The sequence below is a fragment of the Drosophila melanogaster genome, chromosome 2L (assembly GCF_000001215.4).
Source record: "Drosophila melanogaster chromosome 2L".
NCBI lineage: Eukaryota > Metazoa > Arthropoda > Insecta > Diptera > Drosophilidae > Drosophila > Drosophila melanogaster.
The window spans coordinates 13,398,763-13,411,063 of record NT_033779.5 but is presented as its reverse complement, the minus strand read 5'-3'; the positions used below and the strand labels follow the sequence as shown (position 1 = coordinate 13,411,063).

Here is a 12,301-nt window from a genome sequence, read left to right as displayed (position 1 = left end):
AAAGCTCGTCGTTTTTCAAAAATTTGATTAGCTTCAATAAAATTATTGTTTTATTGATCCATACCTAAATACATAATTTTAAGAAATTTAACAACTTGTTAGAAAATTCCGGTAAGTTCCTCTTTAATTGTTGACTTTATCTCGTTTAAACATTTTCAGTTAATAGATTTCTGTTAAAATAAGATTAATAAACGTTAACAAACTTTATGCCTTATGTATTAGAGTCGCTGAATGAAACAGCCGAAGCACTTGGAACCAGCTCACTATAAAGTTATAACTACATGAGTTGTTTACAAAATGAAATAAGTGTGAAATAATAATGGCAAATGTGAAGACATCAAAAATATTTAAATTCGTTTTGCTCGGTTTAAAAGAGCTGTCAATCCAATCATTTTCGTTATTCTGAAAACGAGTGGTTGACACCTCATTAATAATCATCCGGATCAACTTCATCGTCAAAGAATCGTGCTGCCTGCAATTGTTTTCTTATGGCTCCCACTTGAGTTAGGATTTTAGGCGATGATGTTGAAACGGTGAACTTTTGCACTGCAGGAACCTGTAATTAAATCAATGTGTAAGTTCCACAATGTAATAGTGGATTAAGTCATTTACTTACTTCCCTTTTTTTTTTTTTTTTTTTTTTTTTTTATTTTATAATTTTTTTATTATTTATTGAATCTTCCCTTTGTGTTAAGAGACTAACAATAAGTGTTCAAATCTTAATCTAACTTAATTAACTTTCACTTAGTGATAGTTTTTTTTTTTTCATTAATGCCCTAATAAGTTTATTGCTGGGCTGGGAGGTCGTTGCGGTGCAGCCGGCTTTGACTGCATACTCGGATTAGTTTTCTTGCGAGGGGATTTGTATGGGTGGTCAGCTTTTCGTTATACTTCGTTTTTTTCTCAGCTATTACTTCGATTACTAATTTGATTTTTAGGTCTCTGTGTATGTTTTCGTTTCGAAGGTACCACGGCGCTCCAGTGATAATTCTCAGAATTCTTGACTGTGCTCGCTGAATAATGTCTATGTTACTTCTGGATGCGTTGCCCCACAGCTCGGAGCCATAAGTCCAGATAGGTTTTAAGACGGAGTTGTATAGAAGAGCTTTGAACTCCAGACTAAGTGGAGAGCGAGCATTTATGAGCCAGTGGAGGTTCCTTGCTTTAAGTTTAAGATGTTTCGATTTGGCTTCTATATGTTTGCGCCAAGTGAGCCGCCTGTCCAGATGAACTCCCAGATATGTTACCTCGTCGGCTTGTGGAATGCATATGTTATTCAAGACCAGTGGTGGGCATGTTTGTTTGTTTAAGGTAAAGGTAACCTGCTTGCATTTTTGAACATTTATTGAAATTCTCCAGTCGGCAAGCCATCGTTCTACAGATGTTAAGTGTCGGGATAGGAGTGCCGTGGCTTTTATTGGGCATTTCGAGCGACTGAGTATCGCGGTATCATCAGCGAACGTGGAGGTTGTTAGATTGTAGTCTATGGGGAAATCCGCCGTATACAGGGTGTATAAGATTGGACCCAGTACACTGCCTTGCGGCACTCCAGCTTCGATTGCGCAATCGCGTGAAGTGCTTGTATCGCATCTTATTGCAAACACTCTGTTATATAGGTATGACTTCAGTAGCTTATGTGTGTTTTGGGGCAACAGCTTGATTATTTTAAACAAAAGTCCATCGAGCCACACTCTGTCAAATGCCTGCGCGACGTCTAGAAAAATGGCTGTGCAGTATTCTCGATGTTCAAAAGCAGTACGAATTTCTGACGTGATTCGGTTGACCTGTTCGATGGTTCCATGTTTTTCTCTAAAGCCAAATTGATGTGTTGGAAGTGTGTTGTTTATTCTAAGATGAGGGCTAATCCGAAGGAGTAGCATTTTTTCAAACAGCTTTGAAAGACATGTTAGTAAGCTTATCGGTCTATATGATGATGGCTGCGTTTTATCTTTTCCTGGCTTTGGAATCATTACTATGGTCGACTTTTTCCATTTTTGAGGGAAGTATCCAAGCTTGGCGATTGCGTTGAACAACAGGCAGATGTGAAGAATAGCACACTTTGGGAGTTCAATGAGCATTCTTGGAGTTATTAGGTCGTAGCCAGGCGATTTTCTTGGGTTCAGTTGCTCTTTGATAACCTTTGCTAGTTCACATGGTCGGAATTCAAAGGGTTCTTGAGGATCTAGATTGGCTGCTATTAAAGGAGGGAGAATAAATGTGTTGGTAGAGGGATTTGGTCGGAATACATTTTGTAAATGGTCAGCGAAAGCACTGGCTCTTTCTTCATCACTTCGAAACCAGGTGCCAGAGGGACTTCGGAGTGGCATAATTGGCGCTATTGGAGTCTTTAGGTTTCTGTGAGCTCTCCAAAGAGGGTACTTAGTGCTGGTGGGAGAGAGTTGCTCGATATATGAACGTTGGCTGTTTTTTTCCTCTTGTTTGAGAGCATTGGTAAGCCTGCGTGTGGCTATCTTAAGCATGTGCTTAGTAATTGGTGATCTATTAGACTGCCAATCCCTTCGTAGGCGTCGTTTATCTAATACCAGCCGCTCGATTTCGCGATTAGTTTTGATGTAGTTTGGTTTTGCATACGTCACTGGCGGGGTTGAAGCCTTTGCAGCCGAAACTAAAATGTTTTCAAGAGTTTCCGTTGACTTGTCTATATCCTCCTTTGTAGATAATGCCGTCGTTAGTTCTATGTGTGAACAGACATACTTTTGATACCTTGGCCAGTTTGTTCTAAAATTTGTGAGTCTATACGGTGGGTCGACGATGTGGGGGCGAGTTAGCATATTTAGAAAAACAGGTGAGTGATCTGATGATAAATCTGCTAGTGCTTCGGCGGTGACCATGTTGCGGGGGACATGTTTAGTAATTGCAAAATCGATCAGGTCTGGGATTTTTCTTGGGTCTGCTGGCCAGTATGTAGGCTTACCCGGGGATACATAGTCTAGCTTGTTTTCTGGCTTCGTAAGCGCATTGTACAATTGCTTACCCTTTGGCGACACAAGTCGAGATCCCCAATGGGTGTGCTTGGCGTTATAGTCACCCGCTGCGATGAACCTGTCACCTAGTGTGTTAAAGAATTCCATGAATTGATCCTCAGAGATTGGAAAGCGCGGTGGGCAGTAGACTGCGGCTAGAGTCGTTGAACCATTGTTGAGTTGTAAGGCTATGGACGTAGATTGTAAGTAGTTTTTGTCAAAATTGTTTAAGTGGTGGTGTTTTATGCGATTTCTGATGAGTATTCCAGTGCCTCCATGAGCTTTACCATCTGGATGATTTGTACCATAGAACAAGTATCCTGGTATATGAAAATTGTTTTTATTTGTGAGGTGCGTTTCTGATAGTAGCATTACGTCGATGTTTTTTTCGTAAATGAACTGTGTGAGCTCTTGTGTATGCCGTGAAACGCCATTTGCGTTCCACAGAGATATCCGTAGGGAAGCCATTATGGGGATTTTGAAGATACAAGAAGTTGAATCAGGATATTTTGGTTTTTCATGAGCTCTTGCAAAGTATTTTGCATGAACGTCATGAAGTCTTTCATGCTTTGCTGTAGGGATAGCATCATAGCTTCGATGCCACTTTGTTGTGTTTGTTGGATGTTTGTCGGTGTATGTTCGGAATGAGCAGTTCTTGTCGGTGGGGCGGGCACTTCTAGTCCGGATTTTAGGGCGCTAGCGAAAGAAATTGTTGGAGTAGTGCTTGGGACAGTTAGGGGTGGTTGAAAAATCGGTTGCGGAGAGTAGAAATTGACTTTGTTGTATGTATGTGCTGTGGCAATACGTTTGTTTAGGCGGCTCTTCAATTCTTTGTACACCACACAGCCTCTGTAGTTTGCAGTATGTTTTTCCCCGCAGTTACTGCATTTCTTCACAGACTTATCGTCCTTGTTTTTGGGGCAGTTTGCGGTAGTATGAGGTTCGCTACAGACAACACATACGGACTTAAGGGTGCAGTATGCCTTGGTGTGGCCGTATTCTTGGCAATTAGTACATTGAACTGGATTGATACGTTTGTGCGGCTCCTCCACGGTGATCCTCCGATGTAGCAAGTACTGTAAATTGTATATTGGGTGCACTTCGTTTTTCTTTAGTGCCTGGAGCTCTGGTTCGAGTTCTATTTTGAATAGTGGCTGCGGAACTTTGTCTTTGTTTAAAATATTAATAGCTGTCTTTGCAGAAAAGTTTTTGGCCTTCAGAGCCTCAATTATCTCAGCTGGTGTCACTGTTGCTTCAATGCCCTTAAGTACTACCTGTAGCCCTTTGCAACTTTTTAATTGGTATGTGTAGTAGTTTTTACCAGCATCATTTAGGTATTTAGTCACTATACGGTGGTCTGCTTCTGTTTGGATCTGTAGTTTTATTTCATGAATATTTCCTTTTTTAAGTGGGATAATGTGGAACTTGCTGTCACCAATCAAAGCAACGAGTTTATTTACAAGTGCATTTGTACTTTGTTCTCGTATGAAAATTGGTGGAGGCCTGGTCTTTTTTGGTTCCCCTACCGTTTTTTCGTTGGGTTGTTCGGTCGCAGAATCAGCCAAGATAGCATATCGGTTTGAATTATTTACTGCAGAGTTTTCATTGCCGTTGTTGGTTCGATTGATTTTGGGTTGATTACCTGCCTTATTGTTTTGAGGGCTGAGCTTTCTCTTGATTTGGATGTAGCGATCCATGCCAGTCTGCACAGTCGAAATCGACTTCTGCTTTTGTTTTGATTCTTCTTTACGTGCATTATTGTTGTTGCAAACGGTCAGTGCTGCTGAATTATTTACAGCTGGCACAGCGATAATTAGTTGGGCCGCTGACGAAGTTGATGTTGTGGCAGTTGCCAGTGAGGTCACTGCACTCGTTATTGCAGTGTTACAGTTACCCGGGACGGTCGTTTGGCGCTGCGAGAGGAGCGGGGTAGGAGAGGCGGTCTCTTCGCTCCACGACTTGTGAGCCGAAGCAGGCAGAGAGGGAGAGCAAGAACGCGGTCTGTCGTTCGCTGAGGGCAAAAGTTTCGAGTTAGTTGAAGGTGAGGGTGCTCGATCACCGATTTGCGGTGAGACGAAAGAAAAGTATGCATTGTTGCGTTGTAAAGAGAGCCGGCGCTCGTCTTGTTCACATTGTCGCTGAGAACGTATGTCGTTTTGATTCATTGTTCTAAGTCCACATATAACAATTACCAGAACAATATGGAATAATTATTTATTTTAGTAAATAATTACTATAGTCAATAATTGTTAGTTGTGCAAACTGCACTTTACACTTTGTGTTTAACTTTCACTATACTGTTGTAGTTTTTAGAACTTGCTATTCGTAGCTTGAAAGAAACACGTCTCCACCCGAAGACTGTGGAATGCCGAACGCTTCCCAACGCTTTTTTAGATTTTCAATCTTCCGCTGTCCGCTGTTTTCAGCCAAGGGTCCACCTGTCTCCTGTCGCGTCATTTTGGGCATCTCGCGCAGCAGCGGCATCGATAGATTGGGGCCGGCAGCCTCCCTAAGAACAACATCTCTCCTGGCCAATGACTGCGGTGTCGTTTGAGTGCCCCGATGACGGGACTCACTCTTGCTACGATGCAGCTCCGACTGCTTTAATTTTTGTTGCTGCTTGGTGGCCAGATCGCCGTAGTTCTTGAGATAGCGCGACAAGCGCTGATCCGTCTGACGTCGCACCCGCTCCATAGCCTGCTCATCGGCGCTGTCCAGCTCGAAACTGGTGTTTGCACTACCCGAAGTCGCTGGCAGTTGTTCGAGGATAGACGGCTTCACCGGCGTTGCCTTGTAGTCGGCATGGAATACCGAGTTCCGCGCTATGTTAACGGAATATGGTGGCGACACATCGGTCAGATTACTCGACGTAGAGTCCTTGGCTGGTGGCACAGCATAGTTTAGTTCTAGAACTTGAAATGAATTGTTTGAGGGCGGATCTGCAAAGGATTCCTTGTCATTAACATGCGTGCGCTCTGTGTCCCTGCCGCAGGCAACTTCCTCCAGGCAAAACGAGCATAGATTCCGGCGACAGTTCATGCAGACATTCCGTTCCCGCTGGCATGCCCGGCAGACATCGCTTTTGGTCAGGCACTGGGGGCACATGGCGTACAGTCGCTCGCACTTGTGACACACCAGAGCGTAGCTGCTCTGGCAGTTATGGTCGGGATCTTCCTCCCGAAAATCACCCCGATCTTGTTCCTCCTTACTCTCCTCTGAGTCTTCGCTCGGTTTTTCCCCATTCTCTCCAATATGCTTGCTGTCCTTTTGTTTTAGTTTTAGGGCCAGTTTCCGCTGGCATCGCAGACAGCAGCTCTCGTAGCTCTTCAGCGGTTCATCGCATAGCGGACATATCTTGTCGCACAGATGGAAGCACTCGCGCTCTATTTTGGCCATTTGAGGCACCTCAAAGTCCAACTCAACGGCCGGCGGTAAAGGCTGACCGCGTCTGTACTCGTGATGTGCAGAGTTACTGAAATATTTGTAGACCCGATTGGTGTTGCTATTCGTGCTTATATTGGTGGCGTTGTTGGTTTTGCCTTTGATGCGGGACGTCCTGGGCGTCTCGGCTAGATTGTTGGTCTCCTTAGCGTTCAGCAACTGGGCATCCTGTTCCAGCTTGGCCAACAATTGCTCGCGCATCAAGCGGTTTTGTTCCGAGTCAATGCGAGCCTGTCAGCATAATGAAGAAAAGTAAGAGGAATTTTATTCAATTAATAACGCTGGACTCGAATGCAATTAGCTATCATTAGATGTGGATAAACGAAATCAGAGACCCTAATATTCCTATCAATTACAACTAATAACCTACACCATTTATTTTGGGCACAAACATAATGGTAATACCAATGAACGACAATAGCGCGTAATCGAATTTTCTGATATGTGATCTTAATCTAGTTATATAAATAAACTCAAGGTTCTACGATTTACAAGTTAACTGGTCGATCAATACAAACGTATCCTAGGTTATAGAAACTATGACAATTTTAGTTTGAATACATGAAAAATTGCTTTTAATTACAGCAGTAATTTAATCAAATGATAAATTACCTTTTCAGCTCTCACGCGCTCTTTTTCTAACTGCTCCTCCAACTGTATTGTCTTTAATTGTGCCTCCAGTCGCCTGTACGAAAATATTCATAGTAAAATACTAAGATGAGCTACAAAAATTCTATCTTATATTACCTAGTCAAAGCCTCCTCCTGTCGACGCTCTTTTTCCCTTAGCAATTCTATGGAGCGACGTTTCTCATCGATTTGCTGCATCAGATCCCGCTGGTAGTCCTTCTTCCGAGCTGTTTCCAGCTCGGCACTCCGCAGGTTGCGCTCCATAATACCATCTCCTGTTACAATGTTCGACAGCTCCACATGTCCCAGATCCTGGAGAAGTTTATGACGTGTTGTGCCTGGCCGAATTTTGGGCGGCACATAGTTGGGATTACTATTTACAATTAACTCTAGGTCAGTCTTATCCGTTGTGCTGTGGTTCGAGGTGCTGGTGCTGGATTGGCTGGAGCGGTTTGGTGCTGTAACCGCAGTTGGTTGTGTTGTCTTCCTCACTTGTTCAGCTTTATGATGCTTGCTAGCCGGCGGATGGAGCATCTACAGGAGTAAAAGCAACATGAGAAACATATATTGTAAGCTCGTAAATCTAACACTGCGGGGCGTCGTGAATGTTTGCACATAATCAAACTATTTTCATGGTAATATTGAAACGCTTACCTGGTGCTTGAGAAAGTTCTGCTGGTTCTCGCGCTGTCGCTCACGCAAATAATTTTGCCGCTTCTGATTTTCATTGTTAAAGCCGGGGAAGTACGAATAAAATGTGTCCGTAACCCATTGCTCCATATCATCCTGCGTGCGAGAGAGAAAACGAACGTGAGTGGGCCGTCGTCCTTACTTGTGAGTGGTTCCTTTGAGGGATAAGTATATACATATGTATATATCCCCATATTCCTTATTTCTTATCGCGCCCATTTTTGTTTCTAATTCCCTGTGTTCCCTTCGGCGACACTAACCACCAGCAAGAAGCTCGTATACATTTTTACATGTGGCATGGGCCACAAATTATTCTGACTTCGTTCCTCCTCTGCTTTTGGGGTCAGCAGCACCAGCACTTCACCAGGAGCTGCTCCAGCGAACACTCCACAATGCCTACTGCCATTTTTGCACATAATTTTTATGCCGTCGACGGCGCAAATCGCGTGCACCGATGGCATCAACAAAATTATATATAATACAAACATCAAACTTAAGACAAGGGGTCGACTAAGCTAGTACCCATTTACATGTCTTACTATACTATACTATATCTGTACTATAGGATCCAGTATCATTTTCTATTTGTGGAACACAATATATATAACGTGAAATCATTTCTGTGTCGTTATTAAGTATTTAGAGGGCTGTCATCATGTTTTTGACTGACTACCTTCATACACAAATACAAATGCTTTGTTTTGTGAAGGGTAACAAAAATAGTAAACATAAAGGACGAGGCGCTTCGTAAAACGACTGAAGGCGCCTTGAGCACTCGGCTGAGACGCCTTTCCACGCCAGGTTATCAACAAAACCCAGCTGTTTCAGCCCACTGGTGTTCCTTTAGTCGAAGGGAACCTGCACTTCAATTTATTAGCTGCATGCATTACTACGCTTCACTCACTATTAGCCCTGATGATGTGCGCCTTAATTAAAGTGGGTTTTAACGTTTTCATCATTTCAGGCAAGTGCCTGAATGGTCTGAGGATATCCGAGTAACGTTTCTGCGTTGCATAATTAAGTATAATTTATGAATATGATAGTTAATAGTTGGCAGAGCGTTCTGTTCAGCGATGAAAGCTGTAAAAGCAAAGCCTTTCCAGTAATTCAGGTCAAGGGAACTATCAAAATGAAGACTGCAAAACGGAAGAGTAAGTGGTGGCAAGAAGGAACCCGAATTACGGGGTCAAGCAGTTCATCTCAGGTGGGGGAAGAGGTGGGCTCAGTTTTTTTTGTCCCATTAACCGAAGTCAAGAGCCCAGAAACTGTGGTTTACAATTTCATATTGAGGTTTTCAGACATCAACAAATTAATTATAAAGAAACCTACATATATTATTTTATTCCTTTCACCTTTTCGACATAGCCATTCCAAATTTTTTTTTTATATTTAAAACCACCTTATTTAAACTTCGGGCACCCACTGTGGCGAACTTTAACGACCCGGCTTACTACGTCCATTCATCGGATCTGATTGCGTGTCGCATCAAAATTGGGTTAACTAAGTGCCAGGTAGTTTGTGTACGAAAAGCGCGAAAATTAATGAAAATGCGTATGAAAGCTGAACGGGTATGGAATCCCTATGTTGTCACGCATCTCTCTAAGTTCAAGGACATTTAACCGAAATATGAAAGGTATTTTTAATTCTTCGACAACCAGATGACCTCAATTTAATTCAAAATACATCATAACTATTAGTCCAGCCATCGCTAACAACCTTTTTAATCACCACTTGTCTGCTCACGTCCTTGTCCAGGTCATGACTTTTGTTCACAGTACATTTGTAAACACCTATTGGTAATCGACTTTCGTGCTTCATTTTGGCTTAAATAGTTTGACTATTCCTATAAAATTTATGGAGTAAACTACTTTCTCTGGCTTTGTGTGACCGAGCTGCATTTAAATTCATACTTCATATTCATAACTTCCATATCCATTATCATTAGCAGTTTATAAAAATCATTGCAATTGCATATGGGCGTTCCTGACAATTAAAAATTGTGCACTTTCACACCAATGCACCTTAAAAAGGGATATGAGTCGACAAAATGAAACATTTTAGAAAATATGGTAGAAGATATAAGTTGAAATATGAAAAAATATTGCTTTATAACAAGCTGTCTAGCAGCCCAACAGACAGTTTCTTAATAAATCTAACTATGTATAACTATGTATATATTATTGGTGAGCTTGTACATTTTTAGAAATCGTTCAATATTTGCTTTACGTCACTCTGATTTTTGGGTTAACTTCTGGCGCTCGCCGGTTTGCAAATGAAGTCAATTAGACTGCCTTTTTTATGGCGTTCCGTTCGTTGATTTTGATTTGCCGGCCATCAGCGGCACGCCTCACCTCATAAAGCTGTATTTTGTGGGTATATAGGGTTTGTTTGCTATGGAGAACCGAATTGGCACTTGGTAATTTCAAGTTCAGGCCAAACAAAAGCAAGCGCAACAAACGAGCTTCAAGTTACAACTGAGAGCGGTGCCAGCAAATTCATTAGGCGAATGGTCGCCTGTTCACACAGAGCCAAAATGGTTGGTAACTGGAGCACGGAATCGACTTGCCACAGTAGAAAATAGTAGCAACTAGAAACGGGCCATGCAACATTGATAGCGGAAGGAAACGAGGCCACACTCAAAACGCAACAAAACACGGACAAGTCTAACGAAATAATGTGAATAATTAAAATGTCCAACTAATTGCGCTGCTCTCTAATCCACACACACGCGGTAGGTAGGCTGCAAACTAATAGGCTATGCAATCCAAGCGGTAGGGTGAGCGATTTGGCCAGCAATTATTTAGCAGCCCTCCGAGAACTCAAAGCATTTAAATAATGCAAATTGAAAACCGGAAAGTTTTCTATGCTTATAACTAAGTAACGAAGAAAATCTTAAGGATTTGCAATTGTAATGGGAATTGTTTTGATATAAATTATCAAATTGTAAATGCTTGATGCTCATGAGCATACAGGTGCTCGCAAATCACAAGGAACTAATAAATACACTTAAAACACAAATCTTTTGCTTATTGTTATTTTAAACAAAATTTTAGGAAGCATTATAGAAGGCCCTTTTCAGTAAAGGCTAAATTTAAATTTTAAATTGTTCGAAAGTATGTAAATTTTTATATTTTAACCAACAGCGACATAAATAGTAATATATTTTATACTTAAGGCTTTCTAAATGTCCAGAACTCACCAAATTGCCCACAAGCAGCTAGTTAAGACTAAGAGCACTGTGAAACCTTTTTTGCAACTAAGGCGATGATTCCTAAAAAATTGAGTTTGGAAAAGCTTGAACATAAGTGAACAGCGCAACGAGGCGTAGAGAAACCCATTTCGCACATTTATGGCCAATCGCTAGACAAATTGGCGATGCGATGCGGTAAGAGGCGCCAGTGAAGCGCAACGCACATTCTAGAGCTCGATCTTCAACGCTGATTCAGTGGATCTGCACTGAAAACAAACTCAAACGTACATACATCCTATATAAACTTTTTCAACATACATTTATATTTCAGTGCATACAATTTCATATGAATAACGCATGGCATGCGTAAGTTAAAACAATTTTAATACTTTTAATATGAACTCTTTTGTGGACTAGAAAAATGGGTACTATCTTAAATAAAATTATATTCAATACTCTTTTCTTTCAGTGCACTTACCGAACGATGAATTGGGAAGCGGTTCTCACTGAGCGGCCGCTCGTTCTCCAAATTGCGTCGCATCGACGCATCTGGCGACTTATACGGACGAGCGCTGCCGACGAGCAGCTGGCGCTGATTCGCGAGCTCCTTGGTGGACTTCGAGGGGTGGGAGGGCAGCACACCCTGCTCGTCATCCTGCGGTTGCTCCTCCTCCTCGTGCAAGTCCAAGTGAAGTTCTTCGTTTTGGCCGCCGGTTGCCAAGGAAGACGATTGTGTGGCGAGTTCATTGGACTCCGTGGACTCCTTAAACTCCTTGGCCCTGCGACATTGCACTTTAAAGTCGTTGGACTTCATTAGCTGGACGGCGGGGCAGGGATTTTGGGTGCCCAGCCGCTGGCGATCCTTCTCCAGTTGTTGGCGTTCCAGGGAAAGGAATTCTTGCAGATCCATTTCTAAATCAACAGATTTGTGCACAGGCTTATCAAAATAGACAAAGTACATAATCCAATTGGCATAGCCTGCAACTCACCATATTGCAAAATGCTTCAATTCGCTTTCGCACATTCAATGCCAACGCAACAAAGCTTGCTCTGTACTTTTTACGCACTATTTAATTGGATAAATTAGGCGTTGCTTTCGAAAAAGTTGAATGTTTTCCGCGTTCTAACAATGCGATGTGACCGCATCTTGGCTACCTGTTACTACCCGCAACAGGCACACTAACGCGTTTAGAAAATGGTCACCCGACTGCTGTAAAATTACACACCGGAAACTGTTATTTCACTGTTAATTAACATTTTTGGATTTAAAATATATTTAATGTAATATAAAAATAAGTTGCACTATTTTAAGAAATTTCGCAGGAACTACAAGATAAATACGTAAAAATGCTATTGTAACTAATAAA

General features: G+C 41.9%; 1 protein-coding gene and 1 non-coding gene across 3 annotated transcripts, besides 1 other annotated feature; one reads left to right on the top strand and one right to left on the bottom strand.

Annotated features, from left to right (window-relative positions):
* Positions 1-16: 16 nt before the first annotated feature.
* On the bottom strand, positions 17-12,073 carry CG7110 (uncharacterized protein). 2 transcript variants are annotated; one of them, NM_135808.5, is made up of 7 exons: positions 11,924-12,073; positions 11,413-11,846; positions 7,709-7,840; positions 7,173-7,588; positions 7,038-7,110; positions 5,361-6,656; positions 17-556 (listed from the first exon to the last, which is right to left on the bottom strand). In NM_135808.5, exons 2-7 carry the CDS (start codon positions 11,842-11,844, stop codon positions 428-430), a joined length of 2,478 nt encoding a protein of 825 aa, NP_609652.3. In that variant the 5' UTR covers positions 11,845-11,846; positions 11,924-12,073; the 3' UTR covers positions 17-427. The 2 variants fall into 2 exon arrangements, with proteins under 2 accessions (NP_609652.3, NP_001285899.1); NM_001298970.1 differs by having other exon boundaries at positions 109-556.
* Positions 634-5,357: a mobile genetic element.
* Positions 11,233-12,206, top strand: asRNA:CR44600 (antisense RNA:CR44600). Its single transcript, NR_124234.1, has 2 exons — positions 11,233-11,300; positions 11,404-12,206.
* Positions 12,207-12,301: the final 95 nt, after the last annotated feature.